This window comes from Empidonax traillii, unplaced genomic scaffold (assembly GCF_003031625.1).
Source record: "Empidonax traillii isolate 1590-97213 ecotype Southwest subspecies unplaced genomic scaffold, ASM303162v1 scaffold135:size1941959, whole genome shotgun sequence".
Taxonomy (NCBI): domain Eukaryota; kingdom Metazoa; phylum Chordata; class Aves; order Passeriformes; family Tyrannidae; genus Empidonax; species Empidonax traillii.
Genome location: NW_020955328.1, coordinates 1,860,800 through 1,882,200, shown reverse-complemented (window position 1 = coordinate 1,882,200; position 21,401 = coordinate 1,860,800). Strand labels below are relative to the sequence as shown.

At 52.6% G+C, this 21,401-nt stretch overlaps 2 protein-coding genes across 3 annotated transcripts in view; both read left to right on the top strand.

Annotated features, from left to right (window-relative positions):
* The window catches only part of DHRS11 (dehydrogenase/reductase 11), a 23,600-nt gene extending 12,628 nt beyond the window's left edge, over window positions 1–10,972 (top strand). The window contains exons 3-7 of the mRNA XM_027883824.1: window positions 5,378–5,472; window positions 5,905–6,034; window positions 6,588–6,680; window positions 7,337–7,402; window positions 8,228–10,972. Coding sequence (XP_027739625.1) covers window positions 5,378–5,472; window positions 5,905–6,034; window positions 6,588–6,680; window positions 7,337–7,402; window positions 8,228–8,269 — 426 coding nt within the window. The 3' untranslated portion in view covers window positions 8,270–10,972. The remainder of the gene's footprint in view (window positions 1–5,377; window positions 5,473–5,904; window positions 6,035–6,587; window positions 6,681–7,336; window positions 7,403–8,227) is intronic.
* Window positions 10,973–11,917: 945 nt separating this feature from the next.
* On the top strand, window positions 11,918–19,684 carry MRM1 (mitochondrial rRNA methyltransferase 1). 2 transcript variants are annotated; one of them, XM_027883823.1, is made up of 5 exons: window positions 11,918–12,664; window positions 13,103–13,196; window positions 14,734–14,854; window positions 18,092–18,205; window positions 18,330–19,684. In XM_027883823.1, the coding sequence occupies exons 1-5, from the start codon at window positions 11,925–11,927 to the stop codon at window positions 18,383–18,385; spliced, it is 1,125 nt and encodes a 374-aa protein (XP_027739624.1). In that variant the 5' UTR covers window positions 11,918–11,924; the 3' UTR covers window positions 18,386–19,684. The 2 variants fall into 2 exon arrangements, with proteins under 2 accessions (XP_027739624.1, XP_027739623.1); XM_027883822.1 differs by having other exon boundaries at window positions 18,092–18,211; window positions 18,336–19,681.
* Window positions 19,685–21,401: the final 1,717 nt, after the last annotated feature.

Sequence of the window (21,401 nt, the reverse complement as noted above, 5' to 3'; positions counted from 1 at the left end):
GTGGGTTTGGGGAGGGGTCTGCAGTGGGTTTGGGGAGGGGTCTGCAGTGACAGTGGGGTTTGGGGAGGGATCTGCAGTGACAGCTCTCCCTGCTGTGCCATGCCAGCCCCAGGGAAACCCTCTGCAGGCCCATTCCTCTCAGAGGGTTGGGATGGGAGAAGGCTGCCAGCACCTTTCACGGGCCACTGGGCTTTGCAGAGCTGTGTGGGAGCAGGGAGGCTTCTTGCAAAGGTTCCTTGGAGAAAGGTGTTAGAGAGCAGCACGGTTTGAGGTGCCTTTGGAGAGTTCCAGCGTACTCCTGGGCTGCAAGATGGGAAAAGCTCCTAAGCAGCTGTCAATCTATCGATTCAGAAGGCATTAGGGCCTTAAATTAAAGGCATTTTTTTTCTTTTTGGTAAATTGATTTTTGTTTCCATGCATTTTTTATGAGCTTTGAGGCTCTCTCTCCTTCCAGGCTGCCCTCTCAGTATCCATATTCTTGCTATACATCTACAGTAAAACCCATATTATTTGCTTATTCCTTTTCTTTTGTGATGTTCTAGTCCCTTGTTGTCTGGTGTTTATTCCTGAGGGGGGAGCTGCTTCTCCCTGGGCTGCAGGAGCCTGCTGTGAGGAGTTGGGGATGTGTTGCTTTACAGCAGCACAGAGCCCAGCGTTACCAGCCAGGAAATTCGGTGTGGGAGCAGGATGGAACGTGCTACCTCAGGCAGGTTCTGAGCCCACCAGCTCTTGGCTCAAACCCCCCCCACTGTTTTCTCACTTGTCTGTGAGGTTGTGTTTGACACAAGGCCGTAGCAAAGTCCTCCAGCCATCCCTTATCTGCACAGGGGGGAGCTGGGGCTGGGTGCTGTGCACACAGGGACTCCAGGGGTTTGAACAGCTCCTTCACGTTTTACCCACTGACCTTTACAGCCAGGAACTCAGGCTGAACTTTCCACTTGCACTGTTCAGGGCACACAGCACCGCAGCACATCCTCTGGCTCCTCCAGGCACCAAGTGGGTTTGATTCTCCTTGGCATTATTCACTGGCCAGACAGGCTCTGCTCTTCTTGCTTTTATAAACCATCTGTGCAGAGATGTGTTTTCTGTAACCTGCCTTTCCATATGTGCTTTGGAGCTGGGGTACTCGTTTTGATGCCTTGGAAAAGGCTGACTCTGGGTTAGTGAAATGCTCAGCACTTCTAGGAACGGGATCTGAGGGCCTGGGGCAGGGTGCAGGTGTGCTGGCCATCCCTGCTAAGGGACCTTTGGACTTCTCTTTCTTAAAATAGGAATGAGGCAGGCAGATGTCTTGCGTGGGGATTGGGAACAACAGCCTCGAGGTGGGACAGCCCGAAGACTTGCTCGTTTCCCGGGAGTGCTTTTGGGTTCCTGAGCTCCTGTTCCGTGTTTTGAAATGGGATTTCACCCCAGAATCCAGTGGGAAAAGGCAGGGAGGCGGTCCCAGCTCAGCTGCTTTCCAGCCAGTTGTTTTGTTGTACCGTGGTGTTTTATCATACGGGCTCTGGACTTTCCCGTGTGGCTGTTGATCAGCATCTTGCTTTGCCAGTCGCTGTCAAAGTGTTGCAACTCTGCCCACGCAGGGAATCACTGCTCAGTGAGTCGAGGCTGGAGCCAGGCTCAGGCTCAGGCTCGGGCTTTGGGCTGATGTTACCCTCTAGTGGCCTGTGGAGATGGAATTGGGGAGCGACTGCACCAAAAACGTGGTGCCTGGTGGGTTCCTGGGGCAGGGAGGGGAGGGGGATGTTGCTTGTCACAAAGGGGTTTTTACAGCAGCAGTTGCCCAGATCCGTGTCCAAAAGGATTGGCTCCTCACTGGTTCCTGTATCAGGCTGGGGTGAGTTACTCCCCCTTTCCCTTCCCACCTTCCCATGAAATCCCAAAGCCTGCACATGCCCTGCCTGCTCTGGGCTTTGCTCCGGTGCTGAGGGGCCCCTTCTGCTGCCACCTCTGCCCATTTTGTTCCTTGCACATCCCAGGTGGATTCCCCACCCCAGGTTAAGGCTGTGTCCCTGCAGTTCCAGGGGGCTGAGGTGTCTGGCTATGACTGTGCTGATCAGAGTGCACTTGGATGAGGATGACGACTCTCCTGGTGTTGCCTGGCTACTCCCAGGGGCAGATAAACAGNNNNCAGGGGAGGGATCTGCAGTGACAGTGGGTTTGGGGAGGGGTCTGCAGTGACAGTGGGGTTTGGGGAGGAGTCTGCAGTGACAGTGGGTTTGGGGAGGGGTCTGCAGTGACAGTGGGTTTGGGGAGGGATCTGCAGTGACAGCTCTCCCTGCTGTGCCATGCCAGCCCCAGGGAAACCCTCTGCAGGCCCATTCCTCTCAGAGGGTCGGGATGGGGGAAGGCTGCCAGCACCTTTCACGGGCCACTGGGCTTTGCAGAGCTGTGTGGGAGCAGGGAGGCTTCTTGCAAAGGTTCCTTGGAGAAAGGTGTTAGAGAGCAGCACGGTTTGAGGTGCCTTTGGAGAGTTCCAGTGTACTCCTGGGCTGCAAGATGGGAAAAGCTCCTAAGCAGCTGTCAATCTATCGATTCAGGAGGCATTAGGGCCTTAAATTAAAGGCATTTTTTTTTCTTTTTGGTAAATTGATTTTTGTTTCCATGCATTTTTTATGAGCTTTGAGGCTCTCTCTCCTTCCAGGCTGCCCTCTCAGTATCCATATTCTTGCTATACATCTACAGTAAAACACATATTATTTGCTTATTCCTTTTCTTTTGTGATGTTCTAGTCCCTTGTTGTCTGGTGTTTATTCCCAAGGGGGGAGCTGCTTCTCCCTGGGCTGCAGAAGCCTGCTGTGAGGAGTTGGGGATGTGTTGCTTTACAGCAGCACAGAGCCCAGCATTACCAGCCAGGAAATTCGGTGTGGGAGCAGGATGGAACGTGCTACCTCAGGCAGGTTCTGAGCCCACCAGCTCTTGGCTCACAGCTCCCCCCGTTTTCTCACTTTTCTGTGAGGTTGTGTTTGACACGAGGCCGTAGCAAAGTCCTCCAGCCATCCCTGATCTGCACAGGGGGGAGCTGGGGCTGGGTGCTGTGCACACAGGGACTCCAGGGGTTTGAACAGCTCCTTCACGTTTTACCCACTGACCTTTACAGCCAGGAACTCAGGCTGAACTTTCCACTTACACTGTTCAGGGCACACAGCACCGCAGCACATCCTCTGGCTCCTCCAGGCACCAAGTGGGTTTGATTCTCCTTGGCATTATTCACTGGCCAGACAGGCTCTGCTCTTCTTGCTTTTATAAACCATCTGTGCAGAGATGTGTTTTCTGTAACCTGCCTTTCCATATGTGCTTTGGAGCTGGGCTACTCGTTTTGATGCCTTGGAAAAGGCTGACTCTGGGTTAGTGAAATGCTCAGCACTTCTAGGAACGGGATCTGAGGGCCTGGGGCAGGGTGCAGGTGTGCTGGCCATCCCTGCTAAGGGACCTTTGGACTTTTCTTTCTTAAAATAGGAACGAGGCAGGCAGATGTCTTGCGTGGGGATTGGGAACAACAGCCTCGAGGTGGTACAGCCCGAAGACTTGCTCGTTTCCCGGGAGTGCTTTTGGGTTCCTGAGCTCCTGTTCCGTGTTTTGAAATGGGATTTCACCCCAGAATCCAGTGGGAAAAGGCAGGGAGGCGGTCCCAGCTCAGCTGCTTTCCAGCCAGTTGTTTTGTTGTACCATGGTGTTTTATCATACGGGCTCTGGACTTTCCCGTGTGGCTGTTGATCAGCATCTTGCTTTGCCAGTCGCTGTCAAAGTGTTGCAACTCTGCCCACGCAGGGAATCACTGCTCAGTGAGTCGAGGCTGGAGCCAGGCTCAGGCTCAGGCTCGGGCTTTGGGCTGATGTTACCCTCTAGTGGCCTGTGGAGATGGAATTGGGGAGCGACTGCACCAAAAACGTGGTGCCTGGTGGGTTCCTGGGGCAGGGAGGGGAGGGGGATGTTGCTTGTCACAAAGGGGTTTTTACAGCAGCAGTTGCCCAGATCCGTGTCCAAAAGGATTGGCTCCTCACTGGTTCCTGTATCAGGCTGGGGTGAGTTACTCCCCCTTTCCCTTCCCACCTTCCTATGAAATCCCAAAGCCTGCACATGCCCTGCCTGCTCTGGGCTTTGCTCCACACGACTCCCCGGGGAAGACGACGGTGGAGACGGGTAAAACAAGGAACGTGTAGGGTCCACCTAAGGGGTGGGGTCCAATTCCGACACAGGGACGTCAAGGTCCCCCGACTCCACAGACCGATACTGACACGACTAGTCTCACGTGAACCTACTCCTACTGCTGAGAGGACCACAACGGACCGATGAGGGTCCCCGTCTTAAACAGGCAGTTTATGTGTGGCCAAGACAAAACCCACAAGCAGGGGCTCCTGTAATGAATGGGAAACAAGGACCGAGACAAAAGCAGTGACCGGAAGATCCTTCTGCTGACCCCACTCCTCTTTGTGTGCTGCTCAGTAATTGCATCTCTCAGCCCCATCCCTTTCTGCCTCTCACTTTCTGCTCCCCCTGCCAGTGTGCCTCTCTTGCCTGTCCTTTTGTGCTGGCAGGCCCAGTTACTCTGCCCTGTTCTTGTTCATAAGTTTCCCAGCGATGATCTCCAGCCCCCTCCCATCTCTGTCCCTCTCTGTCCACATGGCCTTGTTCCCGCTATTCCAGCTGGGAGAATTCCCTTATCTGTCTTCCTGGAGGCTTTGACTCTGTGTTTTACGGTCAGGGAACGCTCGAGGCAGCTGTGCATTAGTGGTGGCACGTTGTGGAGGTGATAGGACCGAGTTTAACTGTGCTTGTCCAAAGAGCAAGAGCCTGGAAAGCTCTGGATCCTGTGCTAAAGGACTGGATAAACTGCCATGTCCTCTCTTCCTTGGCTTATCCAGGTAGGGCTGAGGCAGATGTCAGCAGTGTGACAGACTGGTGGCTGTCACATCCACAGGGTGACTTGCCCACTGTGGCTCTCCCCGTGATCTTTGGCTCTGTCTGTGCCCAGGGAGCTCGTTGCTGGCGGTGCCTCTGAGCACCCAGCGCTCTGACAGCCAAGATCTGGGGATTTCCTCATTAACTAACTGACCTAATTACCTGCTGTCAGTGCCCTGCCAGCTGCCCAGCGTGCTCAGTGCTGGACAGAACAACCAGCTTTGTCTTGCTGGGCAGTGCTGCCTGTGGGCAGAGGGGCTGTCTGACAAAGGTTGGTGTCTGTGCCCCCTGTCCCCCGTGACCCAGCTCACGATGTGTCTGCACGTGCATTTCCCTCTGCTGGTGTTCCTGTTGGGAATTGCCATGGGAGAGGGACTGGAACCTGCACCCCTTGCTTCAGGCATGCAAGGGCCAAGTCAAGAGGTGCCAGGCAGGGCTGCTGGGCTTAATTTCTTCTTGTTTTCTCCCCTCTCAGGTCAATGTGATGGCTGTGAGCATCTGCACCCGAGAGGCCTACCAGTCCATGAAGGAGAGAAACATCGATGATGGGCATATAATTAACATTAACAGGTAAATAAGGGGGGATGTGGGATCAGCCGTGGGGGCTTCCTCCTCTTTCCTGCATCATAGAGAGGATTTAAGCACTGGAGCTTCAACCTTGGAGTGGGCTGATGGTGCCCAAGGAGGGGTTTTCCAAGGATTGTGATGGTTGATTTTTCAAACCGCTGTTTTAATCTTTGCTGGTCTAAAGCAAAAAAGACCAAAGCAGGGAGAAAAGGGTGACGCCAACCACTTGTGATGGCGCAGGGCTGAAGATTGAAACTTCTTGGCCAGCTCCAGAGAACAGCCACGTGGGGAGGAGCCCGTGGGGGTGGGTGTTCCCCGTGGGAAGGGAATTCCTCACGCAACCTCTCTGTGTGTTCATGATGGTGTTTTGAGTACCCTGCTGGGACACTGCTTTCCTCCCAGCTCTCAGCACTTCCCCTTCTGCTCTCTCCCCAGCATGAATGGCCACAGTGTCGTGCCCCAGTCCGTGGTGCATTTTTACAGTGCCACCAAGTACGCGGTGACAGCCCTGACGGAGGGGCTGAGGCAGGAGCTGCGGGAGGCCAAGACTCACATACGAGCCACAGTGAGTACTGGGGGCAGGCTCCGTGGGTTTTCCCTTTGGAAAACAGGCAAGGGAATGCAAAACCAGTGGCCAACTGTCCCGTGCCACCTTCTCCTTCCCAGGCAGAGTTTGGGGCTCAGAAGGCACAGCTGTGTCCAGGGAGGAACTCTTTGGGTGCATAAGGTGGGCATTGAAGAAGCTTTTTGGGTGCACAAAATATGGGCAGGGAGTGATGCTGGGGGTCGCATCAACAGAGGGAGGCAGTCAGGCTGGGCTGCTTGCTCTCATTCACAGCTTTCCCACATTTTTCTTTGCTTCTCTGTCCCTCTGGGGCGCGAAGAGGGAAGTCCCCAGCAGTGCTTCCCCAGAGCCACAACAATCATTAGGGCAAAGTCCGCTCACTTCAACTATTCCCCTAAAAAAATGAGTAGGAAAGGAGAACAACAGAAAAAGGGATGGGGTTTTTTGTCTTTTTCAGTGCTAAAAAGTTTTGTCTCCTTTTTTTTTTTTTTTTAATTGTTTTACTGAAGGGGAATTACAAATCCTATTAGGATGTGCTCTGCTTTTTTTCCAGTGTATATCTCCAGGACTGGTGGAAACGGGATTTGCTTTTAAACTCCATGATAATGACCCCGAGAGAGCTGCTGCAACCTATGAGAGCATTCGGGTAGGACTTGGAGAAGTGGACACAGAGGGAAGTGGCTCTGATTATAGTTGAACTGTCTCTCTCCTGGCTAATGGTTCCACAGAGTGCCCAGTTCTTTCCAGGATGCCCTCAGCTCTCCCAAAATCTCAGCCCTCAAACCTCAGATTTTGCACTGGTATTTACACACCATGTAGGTTTTCATTTGGATTCAGTTTCCAACTCCCTGTATTTTTCCCTTTTATTTTTTATTTTGATGCTTCTGTAAATAAGTACCGGTCAGCTTTGACATTTTGCAGGCTGTGATTTCTTTATTGCAGAGAAGATGTAATGAGTAAACGTTCCTGCACAGGGAGAAATGGGAGAGAGTGTGTTGTCTTGCAGGTGGCACAGGATTCCTTGTGCTTCCCTGGGAATTTTTGATAAGGATGGCAATACCTGACCTGGCAGAATTACCGTGCCAGTAGTGAAATTATCCACGGCAATTGAAGAATTATCAGCACCAGACGCATCCTTTGTCAAATTCTGAATGGATTATTTTTTTTCCTGCTTGCTTGCATCTTTCTGACATGCCCCAGTGACACTGTCAAAACTCATTATTGATGGTTAGGAGAGGGGTGATCTTGTGGTTAACTTTCTGCAGGGCCCTTTGACTGAGAATCCCTTTCCTGTCTTTGCAGTGTCTCAAAGCTGAAGACATGGCCAATGCTGTCATTTATGTCCTCAGTGCCCCCCCCCATGTACAGGTAGGCTGGGGCTGAGGGTGGAGGGGGGTGAGGGCTGCCCTGACATTTGCTGATCAGCCACTGTGTCAGCCCTGAGCTTAGTGAGCCTGGGCTGGGGATTAGTGGGGATCACGTTTGTTTACACTTCCTTTATGGCAGCTCTGGGATTGCACTGGTTGGGCTCTGGGATTGCACTGCCCAGGGTCTGGGATTGCACTGGTTGGGGTCTGGGATTGCACTGCTCAAGCTCTGGGATTGCACTGCCCCAAGGCTGCCAGAGCTCCAGGAGGGTTTGGACAATGCTCTGAGGGACAGGGTGGGATTGTTGGGTTTTCTGTGCTTCCTCAGGGACTCCCTCCCCTGGAACAAGAAATAGGTGAGCAGCTTTGAGCTGGAGCCAGGGGGAGGCAGGAGCAGTGTCAGTGTTTACCACGTGCAACATGAAAGCTCCTGTTGTGAAAGCAGACTTTGATCACGGGAGGCTGAACAACCCCTTGGGGCGAACTCTGCTCCTTGGGGCGAGACGTGGCCGCCTTGACACTGCATCCGTGGGGATGACTGGCCTTCTTGGCCTAAAAAGATAAAAAGTCCTGCCTGTGGCTGAAAGATAAAAGGTCCTGCCTGTGGCTGCTGGAGCAGAGCTGCTGCTTGGCCGTCTGGGAGCAGGACCAAACTGCAGACGTGAACCGTGGCACTGCAGCCAGTGCCCCCTTGCACCTTTTCTGTGCATATCTGAGCTTTTATCCCTCCTGCTAAAGGCAGAGCAGGCACGTTCACCTTTGCCTCCATCTCCCCAGTGCAGCATTTCCAGGGGGCTGCAGTGAAACCCTGTGTTGTCTCTTCCAGATCGGAGATATACAGATGAGGCCCACGGAGCAGATCTCGTAGCAGGCGCAGAGGCCCTCGAGCAGCGCAGTTGCATCCACTCCACTTCGGACCCCCTGGCGATCCAGGGTGTCAAAGGCTGGCTGGCAACCTTTTAATCAAGTACCAAGGATCATGTTTGAAGAATTATTTTTCTCTCCCTCTCTCTGAGCTGGTGCTGGTGCTGAGTCAGTTTGAAAAAAAAAAAAAACGACGACTGGTAGTGGGGTCTCTTTTCTCCCCCACTCCTTTGTGAAACTGCTTAAGAGTAAAATGTATCTGATAATAATGCAGGGAAGTGGTTTGTGGAAGATTGTTGTCTCCAGGCTGGTTTATTCTTCCTTTTGTTTTCTTTTCAAGGTTTGTTTGATCTCAGTTGCTGATGCTGTGTCTGGACCTAGGTGAAGTGGCACAAGGTGTTTGCCAGCTTCAGTGTGCTTAGGGTTTGAGATTTTTCAGTGGATGTCATACATGAATCCATCTAATATTTGGGTTTGTTTTCATCAGGTTGATTACTGATGGTGATGATGCATGTGGTGTTTTCTGTTTCTTTTGTATTCCACTGCCCTAAACCCAGCATACAGCCTCCCCCGCCCCTCCTTTCCCCTTCACATGGATCATGCCTGCCAAGTTTGAGGAAGTATAAATGTGTGTGCTTGATATTTCTCCTTTTTTTTCTAGATGATAGGTAAATAGTTGGAGGAAAAGTACCTGTACTTGTGTGCAGGTTAGAAGGATAATCTCAGTGGCATAGTTACAGTAAGAGTGAGTTGTTTGGTATTTTTAATAAAAACTAAACGTGTGCTGTCTTGTGATCACCTCTACCCGTGGTATCATCTCCCAGCACTCTCGATGTTCTGTGTGTGATATTTGCATGCATTGACACTTTTCTGGAAACGTGGATCAGTCTTAGAAAGATGTCTGGTGCTGTTGAAATGCTGGTGCTGAGGAGCTGGAAATGCTGGGAGTTTGTTCATGAGGAGAGATACAAACCCGGAGAGAGAGGGAGAGTGAAATGAACTGTCTGAAGGTGTCTGAAGTGAAAAGGGACTTGTAGGGGTGTTTGCCTGCAAAGCAGCAGGTGGAAGGGCTGGGCCAGACCTCGTGCTAGTGCTACCCTGGTGCAGCCCCGGTGTTTTGCTCTGGGTTTGCTCTGTTGAGGGAGAAGAGGACGGGCCTCAAAGCAGATCTGTGCAGAGCTGGAGACCACTGGGGTTGTCTGGGACTCTTTGCAGTGTGGTCTGTGTGTGTCCAGCCTTCTCTGGAGCTGCTGGACACGTTGCCTTAAGATTTCAGATCCTGCTCCTGCCGGACTCTGTGCAGTGTTTCTGAGGGCACATGTTGGTTCAGGTGGAGCTGGGATGGTCAGTTGGTCAGAGCAGAGGATTGAGAGCCTGAGAAATGTGGGTTGGATGGTTTGGCTTACACCAGTAGATCTCTGGGAGTTCATCTGTGTTACCCCACCGTCAGGGAGGCCAGAATTGGGCCACTACAACATGAGTTCAGCTCCCTGTGCAGCCTTGGGCAAGTCACTTTTACCTCTCTGCCTCAGTTTCCCCATCTGTAAAATGGGGATAATAATACTTACCTACCTCACAGGGGTGTTGTGAGGACTCACAAGCTTTTGTAAAGCACTTTGACCACGAGAAGCGCTGTGTAAGTGCTGAGTGTTGCATGAAGTATTATTATTAATGAAATCTTGTGATACCTAAAAATTCCTTGTGCCAAAGGTGAGCAGCTGTGGAAGGATACAAGGAGAAAACTGGCAAAATGTTCCTTCGGAATAGCAAAACAAAGGCAATTTGCCCCCTTTTTTTTTTTTTTTTTTCCTGTTTATCAACACATGCCCATGGTGTGTTCTGTCCCTTCCTCATCTGTCACCGCTTTCTACTGACAAGTGCACAGAGCCTCCTCTCTGGATTTGGCTTTTTAATTTACTGTGGGTGAAAGTCTTGCATGACTTTAGTGCACTGCCCTCCTCCAGCTTGTTGAGGCCGTGGCTTTCTTTGAGTTCTCTGCACAGAGCAAATCCAGCAGGTGCTCTGTGCAGTGTGTGTGCCATCTTTTTAGGAGAAAGAAGTTAAACTGGGAGTTGGAGGCCAAAAAAACAAAACAAATCAAAAATTTAGAAATTGGGAACTTCTGAGAAGGAAAAAAAACCGAGCAGGGATGTGGTGAAACACTGAATTGGTGGCAGCAACTGTGTGCAAAGTTCAGCAGATGTTGAAATGCGTGGCTGAGGAGGGACCTAACTTATCTCTCTGTGAAAGGAGGATTTGGAGAGAATTGCTCAAGAAGGGCCAGTTTGGGTAGTTGCTCCCTGCAAACACAACCTGGTTGCCCCGCAGCCCTGCAAGTTGTTTCGTTGTGGGTTCTTTTGTGTTTGTTTGTTTGTTTTTTTTCCCTTCCCCTCAGGAACATTTGTAACATTTGCAAGTCTTGAGAAATTATGTATGTCCAGTATATTTTTCCATTTCCAGGGTGTGTTTCCAGGGGGTAATCCCTGCTGCCCGTTAACCTCCCCCATGAAGCGCAGCCCGCGGAGGGTTCGGTGCGGGTTGTTCAGCCTCGTGGCACCTCCAGCCACCTTCCTGGGATGAGACGGGACACCAACCACCCTTGAGGCATTTGAAACCCCCCCAAAACGGGAGGATCAGCTGTGTAATTTATCAGTAGGTTTCTAATTGTGAGCTGTAAAATAAAGAATAAAAAGAGAGGCACACCGTGGCTCGCGGCGTGGTTTTTGTCATTTTTGTGTTCAGGCGTAACAGCCTTTTTACTTTTCCCAGCTAAACCTCTGCTTAGTGACAAATCCAAACAGAAACGTTGTGGTTGTTTATGGCAATAAACATAATTACTTTCTAGAGCAGAACAGGGTCCAGGTGTCACACGGATAACCCGTGGAGGTTGGACTCACCTGCCCCCGTTCAAATGGAGCCACAACTCCAGAGGGGCTCCCTGAACTCCCCAGGTGAGCTGGGTTTGGCTGAACTGTGCAAGGGGGATCAGAAATGGGGGGAAACCCGGACTGGATTAGGGGCAGAATTATCCCTGTTAACTGAAGACGTTTTGTTCCCCCGTCCCCTTTCAGGCTGTCCAAGCACAGAAGCCTTTGGGAACGGGGTGGCGGAGAAACCCCCACCGAGGGCGAGGGGGGCATGTCACTGCCGTTCACACGCTCATTTTACCGTTCGTGTTAAAACCCCCCGGGCTAGACCCGGGCCAGCCCCTTCGCTGTTTTTCCCCAGCGTTTGTAAGTGCCGTGATTAGGCGGTCAAAGCTGTTCCGCGGTTAATTAGGCTCCTGTTCATTAGCGGGAGGGTCGCTGTTCCCCTCCCCGCCGCCAGACGGCGCTGCCGCGCGGGGCGGGACCCGCGGCCGCCGGAACCGGAGCGGGCGGGGCGGGAGCGGCGGCCTCGCCCGGGGGTCCCCACGCGGGTCCCGAGAAACCCCCGAGCGGGTCCTGCGGGGCCGGGAACCCCTCCCAACCCGTGCCCGTGTTGGGCGAGTCTGGAGCGGAGCGCGGTGTTTTCCCTCCCCGCGCGCGTCCCGCTGTGGGGGTGGTGCGGGGCCGGCTCCGCTGGGGCGGGGGATTGAACGGGACTCATCACCCTCCGTGGGCGGCATTCCCGGCTTCCCGCGGGCGGGACACGCCGCCTGGAGAGGCCCGTGGGCGCCCATGGAGCGGGCGCTGATGCCCCGCGTGTGCCGCGCCCTGGAGCTGCTCCGGTGGCCGTGCGGGCTCCGGCACCGCTCCACCCGCGAGCAGCCGCCCCCAGCCGCGGGCCGGGCCGAGGAAGGTCCCCCCGCATCCCTCCCGCGGAGCCCCGGAGCGCATCCCGGCTCTGGCGGCTCCTGGGGGACCCCGCGGGGACACCCCCGGGCGGGACACAGAGGGGCCGGGCGGGGTTCGGCGACCGGGCGGGAGCTGTGGCTGTCCCAGCTGGATGAGTTCCCCAGGGCCAGGAAAGGGATGGAGCGAAAGCCTCTGCGGCTGGAGAGGACTAAGGGCTCGGAGATCCTGTTCGGGGTCGGGCCGTGCTCCCTGGCGCTCAGCCAGGCGCGCAGGGACCTGTTCAGGCTGTTCCTCAAGCAGAGCAGCTCCCGGCGGCCCGTGATGAGCGAGTTCGTGCTCCAGGCCACGGCCCGCGGGGTGCCGGTGCTGCACGTCCAGCGGAGAGAGCTGGACGAGCTCTGCAGGGGTCAGGTCCACCAGGGAGTGTGTCTGGAGGCCACCCCGCTGCGGTTCAAGAGTTTGGAGGACGCCGGAACGCCCTGTTTGGGGGGTGAAGCCAGTGGGGACCGGCAGGTGATCTGGCTGGTGCTGGAGCAGATCCAGGACCCCATGAACCTGGGGGCACTGCTGCGCTCCGCGTACTTCTTAGGGGTGGACAGAGTGGTGACCAGCCACAGAAACAGGTACTGGGCTCTGCATCTGCTCCTGCAGCCCCTCTTTTCTGCCCTGCTGGCTCGCAGAGGGGTTTCCAGCCTGCATCAGAAGAGCTTTCCGGGGCTGAGCTGGGGAGCAGGGTTTTGGGTGGCTGCTGCTCCGCAGGCAGGCTGAGGGATGTGGTATTCCAGGTTGGGAAGGAACCCTCTCTGGGCACTTCTAGTTTTAACCCATTTCGTGTTTCAGTTGTCCCATCTGCACAGAACTGCTTTGACCTATTTCCTGGGTTGATTCCTGAGCCCTCCTACTCTCCATAGGAAAACACAACCCTGTGGTGCGCGGGGTCTGTAGTGGGCTGGTTGGAGTAGGGCTGCAGAGGCCGTAGAAGGGAATAAAGAGAAAAAAATTCGCCTGGATTTCCTTTTTTTGCTCTTGTATGATGCTTTTTCCTTGTTTTTCCCTTGCAGCTGCCCCCTGACTCCGATAGTGAGCAAAGCCAGTGCTGGAGCCGTGGAGGTCTTTGATGTCTACAGCACAGATGATCTCCAGAGCTTTTTGAAGGTAGAACGATTCACTGGGGTTTTTTTTCCCCCCCTTTCCTTTCAAGAAAACTCAAACATTGCATGTGTGGATCAGGAAGATGACTGAGTTGTTTGCAGTGTCTGTGTTCCCGCTGTGCACTCCTGTTTGCTGCCAGTGGTCTGAGCTGTGGGACCACCAGTGACAGGCACAGCCCCCTCCTGCCCCATTCCATCGGCTGGGGATGGGGTGGGGGTGTTTTTCCTGGAAGCTGGTGGTGGAAGGATAACCCTGTGGCTCTCCCACACTCGGGCTGTGGGCTCAGTGTGCTGGGATCTGTCTCCCTGCCCTCCCTGGAGACTGGAGCTGTGCCTGGAGCGTGGCAGAGGCAGCATCCCAGGGCTCAGGCACACGATGGCAGCATTGGGCAGCCTTTGGAGCAGCCTTTGGAGCAGGGAATAGAGGGGAAAGCAGGGCTGGAGAGCTGCTGGGAATCTTTTTACTATGCAATGAGATGAGATAGGGCCCTTTGCAGAATGTGCTGCAAAAAGAAAGGGAATGCACATGGAAAAACTGAAACAAACCCAGGGATGTGGCTGTGAATGGGTATTGTGGGCCTGTGTCCCTCTGAGGATGAGCTTGTCACAATCTGGTGTGGCCTTGAGAGGAGAGGAGAGCCTGGACTCTGCCCACTTGCTGCTAGAAATGGGTCTGTGGCAGCTGGAGCTCTGGGTGACGGTGAAATGAAAGATACATCAAATACATTGATATTTAATTGAAAAGCTGGAAGAATCACTTTGTTACTATCAAGCTTGAATTACTAACAATTTGAGCCATTGCAGCAGATCATTTAATTGGACCTGGACTCACGGGCCTCACCCCTGGCATTGCCTGGCTGGAGTAAATTTGATGTAACATCGAGTAAAAAGTGCCAGTTTCCCAGGAAATGAACCTGGCAAGAAGCAGCAGCTCTTTTATTGTTAAAATGGATTTCCAACACAAATAACTAAGGCTCTTTTCACCAGGGTGCAGGAGGGAAGTTTGGGTCTCTGGTTACATGAGGTGCTGACTGCCCTGCCTTTTGTGCGAGCTGAATTTTGGCATCTGAGTTTGCAGATGTCACTGTGGGCTTGTGGTGGCTGAGCCTTCACCCAAGAACCTCCTCTGCATTGCTCTGTGCATTAACCTTATGCTAATTTGTTTAACACTACTCTTTTTGCATGCTTTCCTGGCAAAAAAAAAAAACCTTCCTAGAACTGTTGCATGGGCAGAAAAAAAAAAAAAAAAAAGCTTTTCAGTTGCTGTTTGTTTGCTTACTGAACTGGAATAAATGCCAGAAGGAAAATTACTCTTTTGTTGTTGTTGTTGTTGGTTTCTCAAGTCAAGGTTTGTCTGCTGATAGTGGGAGGACTTCGGTGGTAAAAATTCAAGGGATGCCTTGAAAAGTACAGAAAAAACAGTCAGCTTAACTGAAAATGTAAAAAAAAACCCCACCAGTGTCTTTTCATACATGACTTATTTTCTTTTTAAGCTTGAAAAATTGGCCACACTTGAATATTTGTTTCCCTTCCTTTTCTAGGCTAAAACTGCAGAAGGCTGGGAAGTGGTGGGAACAGTCAGCAAACCTGAGGATGTGGAAGACGTTCCTGTCATCAGCTGCTTGGAATTTCAGTGGGATAAACCCCTTATTGTAGTCATAGGTATTGGGATTTCCAGGGCTGTGGGCTGGCTGGGAGTGCAGGTGGGAGGGGATCACCAGGGGCAGGTTTCACTGCAGGTCCCTTATGTTACGTCACACTTTGTCTGGAAAAGAAAAGAATGGTCTCAGCTGCCCCTGCTCCTCTTGAGTCCCCATTTCCCATGGGAAATGGGGACTCAGAGGAGCAGGGGCAGCTGAGAAGCCTCCCAGTAGGAGCTGCAGGAACGAGCAGTTTGTGTGGGTGCACAGGGAGTGGAGCAGCTGCAGAGGGTCTGGGTGGCAGTTTTGGTGCCAGGTGTTCTGAACTGTGCTCTGTGCTGCTTTGGACCCTGTCCTGGAGCCCCAAAGCCTGGATTTCCTGGGTGGGTGAACCCCTGAGGTGAGGGGGAGCCCCAGTTTGCAGCAGGGGCTGTGATGGTGAGCAGTGCCATGTCGTGGCTCTGTCATGTTTCCTCTTGAAAAAAACAGGAATATATTATAAAGAACCACGAGGAGCTCTCGTTTGGCGTGGTCTGAATGCAAGGCTGGGCTTTGGGGCACAGGGACCATCACAGGGAGCAGTCAGTGGTTGTTTTTGTACAGCCAGGAGGAGGCAGGAGGTGTTGGCTGCAGGAATAGGTGTATCCTCTCCCTGCTGGGAGCAGTGGGTGCCACTTCCCTCAGCCCCTGACCTGGGTAATTCCCACAGGGCTTCTGCTCCCTCGGTGCAGAGGATACTGGCAAAGGACGCTGCTTCTGTGGGCAGAGTTTGGGGTCCTGCAGCCTCCCAGAAGCTGAAAGGAAGGGCAGGAATGGCTTTTGTGGCAGTCAGAGACAGAAACTCCCCCAGAAGTGCTGTGTGTGGCTGTGCTGTGTCCCCCCAGCTCGTGTCACCTGGCACAGGGGCCACTCTGAGCTTCCACACCTGGAAGTCCACGAGCTGTGGAGGGGCTGCAAACCCGCCCCGTGCCGTGGTTGTCTCGGCTCGGAGGACATTCCTTTAATTAAAATGTTTATTGAGCCCCTGGAAGTCCTGACAAGGCGGTGCCGCAAATCTGGCACCTCTACGAGACGTGTGGAGCTGTGTCACAAAGGGAGCAGGCAGGCTGGCAGCGCTGCTGATGGGCCACAAAGAAATGCATCCCAACACCCGCAGAAAGGCAGGGGGTGAGAGTGGCAGCGGCGTCGTTACCTTGAGTTATGAGAGATTTCTCCAGGAAAAAAGTCCAAATATCCTTTTGTCAGGGGAGATTGGGAGGCTGATTGGTAGATGCATGAGGAGAGCTCCTGGACCTTGCAGCAGTAATGATTTCAACTCTCTGCTGAGCACTAACTCTTCTCTGGGAAGAAAATTGAACATTACAGTCATCTGGCGCTGAGGCTGTTGAGGGAGAAACGTCCTAGATCTGAATATGTAGCGTTCCTGCAGCTGCAGGGAGCAGCGGAGATAATTCAGCCTGGGAGTGAGCTTCCTGGCACCACACAGATTGTCTTGTAAGTTAAGTGCTTGCAGACTCCCAGTTCCCCCTCCTGGCGTCCTGGCTGGCTTGGCAGAGAGCGATTTGGACAGTCCAGCTTAATGCTGTGTGTGCTGGAGTCACTGCTGGAGGTGGCTGGCTGCCCTCGGGACTGGGAGCCTGGTGAGGGCAGGAACAGATGGGGAGCACTTGGATGGCTGAGGGAGAAGAGTGTCTGGGTGATTTGTTCCTCTCAGACCTGCAGTCTGTGGCTCGGGGTTTAAGGCTGCTCACGGGGTCGGTGGTTTTTTTTGTGGAGATGCTCATTTCGTGTGTTTCTCTGCTGGGTTGGAACTTCCTGCACTGGGGAACTGCAGTTATCACTGGTGTTGATTGTAAAGTGGGGCAGGAAACCTGTTTTATCATTTCACCAAGCTCCAACACTGGGCTTTGAAGCCTTTCAGTGAGGAGCAAAGCTAAGAGATGGAAGTTAAAGATCTCTAGTGGGAAGTGTTCTGTTCACCAGTATAAACCAGGATTTAATCTGGTTCAGTCAATACTCCCTCCCCCGTGTCACACCGTGCAAGCCTTTTTGCCCTGAATTTATGGTTCCTAATTATTTTAAACAGCTAGATCCATAAAAAGCTTTGTAAAAGCTGGAAGCAAAATTGGTGCCTTTATTAGGAATCGTAAGACCCTTATCAGGGACAGGAGGGGATTGCTCCAGGAGCCACTGCACCTCTGGCAATTGCTGCTGTCCCAGTTGGAGAGTCCCAAGAGAGTGTGGTTTGAGAGGCTCAGGAGGCAAATATGACTGTAAGTTGTAAAACTTTTCTATGTTCAGTCAGGAAAAAGTAGGATGCTATTTTTGGGGTGTTTTTTTTCAAGCATCCCTGGAGAGCCACGGGGTAGTGATGAAGAGGCAGGTTGGGCCGTGGGAGGCCTGGCTCTGATTCCTGCTGTCACCCTGTCTGGGGTTCAGCCAGGTCAGGCTATGGCTGCTGGAGGGGAATGTTTGGCTCCCACGTGCTGAGCCTGCTTTGCCAGAGGTCTCTGGAGCGAGCTGGCTACTCCTGCATCTGTGTAACTGTCTGTGCAGCTCTAAATAATGAATGTGGAAGAATTCTTTGGGGAGCCAAGCGGGCTGGGAGGTCCCTGGCCCTCTGCATTCTCACTTGTCTGCGCACAGGATTGTTTAAAGCCTCTCCCTTTCCATTTCCCTTTGTGACAGTGTGAGTCAAACAACTACTAATGACCTGGGATAGATTTCAACTCTGTTTCAACCAGTGTATCAGCCCAAACATATCAGGGCTGCTGGATGGTTTAACAACTAATCAATTGAAGCCTCTGGTTAAACTGTCTGCATGCACAAGTTGCACCCCGCCGGTGGTTGTGTGTGCTGGGAAGGCTGAGCCCGTCACTAGCAATAGGGATGTGGGATTTGCTGGACCAGAGCAGTTCTGTGGCCTCTTGCCTGCCTTGTCCCAGTGCCAGCAGCCCGTGGGCACGGGCAGCTCTCTGCTGGCACAGCTCTGCTTGTGCAGGGGCTCCTTGTGCTCAGACAGGGCTGTGTGCAGGTGCACAGCATTCCTCAAAAACACTCCTGATAGTGGAGAACAGATGCAGGGAGGGAAGGTAGGAAGGTGCCTGTCTCAGCCCTGGTAGCTCTTGGCTGTTGCTGTGTGGGAGCTGCTGAGGTTCCTGGCAAGCTGAGGATGAGGGTGTAGGTGTGACAGAGTCCCCCCTGAGGAGGGGGGGACAGAGACGTGGCAGCAGCTGTGAGCAGTGTCTTTCTCCTGCAGGTAGTGAAGGGGAGGGCCTTTCCCTGGAGACACAGCTCCTGTGCCACAGGATGCTGGCCATCCCCCCTGGCAGAGCCCTGCACCCCGGCATCGACTCACTCAACGTCTCCGTTGCCACCGGTAAGAGCAGCACTGAGCACAAAGGCACTGAACTTCAGACTTCTGTGTTTAAAAATCAAACATCCAGGCCCACAGAATGGTTTTCTTGCTCACAATATTTATTTATTTTTTTACTTTCCTACAGGTATCCTCCTGCACTCCATCTGCAGCCAGAAACGGAGGCATGGAGATTGAAATCCTCTTTATGTGGTGGGGGAAGCTGCTCAGCATTCCCTGGCTCTGCTCCGTGTGGAGATGGAAAAGCTATTCCCAGGGTGTCCACCATCTCTGCAGGTCACAGGCACAGCCCCACTGACCTGAGCTCCGTCTTTGCTGTGGAGGATGCCACCAGATCGCTGGATTAGTGCCCAGGGCAGACACCTCCTGTCCTGGGTAGCACCTGGGAGGAGCAGCTCCAGGGAAGGGAGACCAAGCCAGGCCTGAAAGCAGCCAGCTGTATCCTTCAGTTTTTGGCAGGAGAACACCCAGGGGTGGCTGTGAGCTTCCTGCTCGTTGCACAGGGGACGCTGGGCATCACCTGAGAGCTGTGGAGAGAATTTGGGCTGCAGGGGAAAGTGCTCGGCTGGTGCTGCCACTGAGCCCAGCCGTGTGCCCACCCTGAGCCCACCACCCGCTCAGCAGTGAGAGGGAGCTGCTGACAGCCCAGCTGGGCTTTGGAACCCTCAGCAGGGACTTCCTCGTGAGGAGGTGCTTTCTCTGTGCTTGGCTGTGGAGCAGGTGTGCGGCCCCGCTGAGGGATGGATATGAACTGTTGGAAAACTGCGGGAAAAACACACACAGCCCGTGGAAATAAAGCTCCTGTGAAGTTTGGTATAGACTCGAATTGATGCATTTTGTGTCATATATAAATCCAGTGTGATTAGCAGAGCACTTCCTTCAGGTGGGAATAGGGATCTTTTTCCAGGAAGGTTTCCTTTCTGTGGTGGGCCTGATTCTTCTGGATGCTGAGCTGCGCCAGCATCCTGCTGATGGCACTGGGGTGGCTTCATTTGCAGATATCCTGGATGAAAACCAGACTGGCTAAATTACTGAGAACCAAAAGAATGTTATCACTTAGCACCTTAATTATTTTATTTAGCTACTGTGGCCCTTTGCATAGGATTCCTCATTAACACTTAATTTACTGTGCCCTTTAGGGATAATTTCAAACAATTCTGCTTAGTCTGCCCCCTCCCCCACTTCCAAATGACCGAGTAAATCACTCTGAGTGACTAATTAGGACTTTGAGCTAAGTGATGTCTGTAAACTGGTCTGTGGACGTGGAGGTTTTTCCCTGGGAGGGTCTGGCTAGTGGGAGCTGCGGGACGGGGGGACACCCCAAGTGCCCGGGATGGGGCACAGGACAGGACAAGGAGCTCTTGAAAGGTGTCCAGGACTCACTGCTGTGGCTGTGATGGAGAGAATGCCTGGTGTGGTGACAGGTATGCTGAGCTGTGCCCACGCAGGACAAACCCCAAGTCGCTCCATAACAGTCCTGTCATGCCCGAATCTGAACTGGTGCAGTGTGGGGTGACAGCTGATGCATTTTGGGGGATAAATGTTCCCTTTTTTTTCTTTTTTAAAGCTGAAATGAGCCTGGAGGCCTCAGCCAGCCCCGTGGTGCTGCTTGCCAGCCGTGGCTGCCCCAGCAGAGGGTGCCCGTGGCTCAGATTTGCTCCTTTTTCAGAGGAAAGATTCGAAGATTCAGCACTTGAATCCTTCCTCTGGAGCAGCAGGGATCAGGGTAAAGCTGCTTCTTTATTCTTGACCCATAGGTAAGTATATTTATTTCCCATCTCACTGCTATTTCTCCCTTTTTATTGCCTTTTTTTTTTTTTTTAATTAATTTGAGCAGTACTGTGACAGAGGAGGCACCTCATGGCTTTGTGTGGTGCTGTCAGTCTGTGCTCAGCCCCTCAACGAGGAGGCAGGTGAGCAACCATGGAACAGCTCCTTTACCTCTGGAAGGCTCCCAAAAACCTTTGAAACCTCAGTGCCCGCAGCAGCTCTGCCAGCAGAACGAGGGGTACCCTGAAATTCCTGCCTGTCCATCAGGAGCACGGGGACCTCTGCACTCTCCCACCTCTGGAGCTGGAGCTTGGTGCTGTGTGACTTGCCCCTGATCTAATAAATGCAATCCATTAATTGGATCATTGCCTGCCTCTCCAGTTAATTTCCTGGATATTTTTAAATGTTAAAATATAGTTTTTATAGTCTTTCATTATTTTTAGCCCTAAGCTTGACTATAATCGTCCCTGTAATGTAACTGTAAAAAACTCCCAGCTTTATATCATAAAGGAGGACATTAATTGTCATTTTGTGTGTACATCAGCAAGATCAAAACGTGTTTCCTGATTACTTCTGTTTGTACATAGAGCCCCTTTGATATTTAGATATGAATAAAGTATGTGCGTGTGTAATTTGAAAGTCAATTCTTCCCTCCCTGCTGCTTGTCATAGATTCCTTTCAGAGGCTTATTTACCAAATTGATTTTAAAATTTACTAATTGCCCTTCCAGAATGATTTCTCAATAATCAAAGTGTCTCTAAGCACAGTGGCAAAATATTTGTCCTCCTTGGTTCAGAAGACGAGTTGGGCGCTGTCGCCGCTTTATCCTCAGTCCAGGGAGAACACAAATGTTCTCATCTCCCCAGGCCGGCCCTGGGGAGCTCTGGCTGTGCCAACAGCTCAGCTCTACCCACATTCTGCTTCAGTGCTTGCATTGTCAACACAACTGAAAAAATCCCATCCCATCAGATCCATCCCTGGGGCCTGGAGAGGTCCGGGAGGCTGGAAGGGACAGGGAACACCTTTCCGGTGGCCAAGCTGGAGCTGGGGTGGCACAGCTGGAGGGGGCAGGGGTGGCACAGCTGGAGGGAGCAGTGTGGGGTGCTGTGGGCAGGGGGCAGGAGCTGGGAATGCTGCCCACGGGGCGTCTCTGGAATCCTCCGCCGCGCCGCAGCCCCGATCCAGGTTTGTAAATGTAATCAACCTTGAGGTCTTGTCACTTCCACAGGTGCAATTAAACATTGCCATCTGCTAATCCGTGATTAATGATGTTTACAAATATGCTGCAACACGTTAAAATGTGCTGGCACTCTTTGTTTTGGGTTTGGTTTGTTGGTGTTTTTGTTTTTTGGGTTTTTTTCCCCCCTTTATTTTTTCCTCTTCCAGCACAGGAGCTGCGCTGCTGGGAGGGCTTTCCCCACAG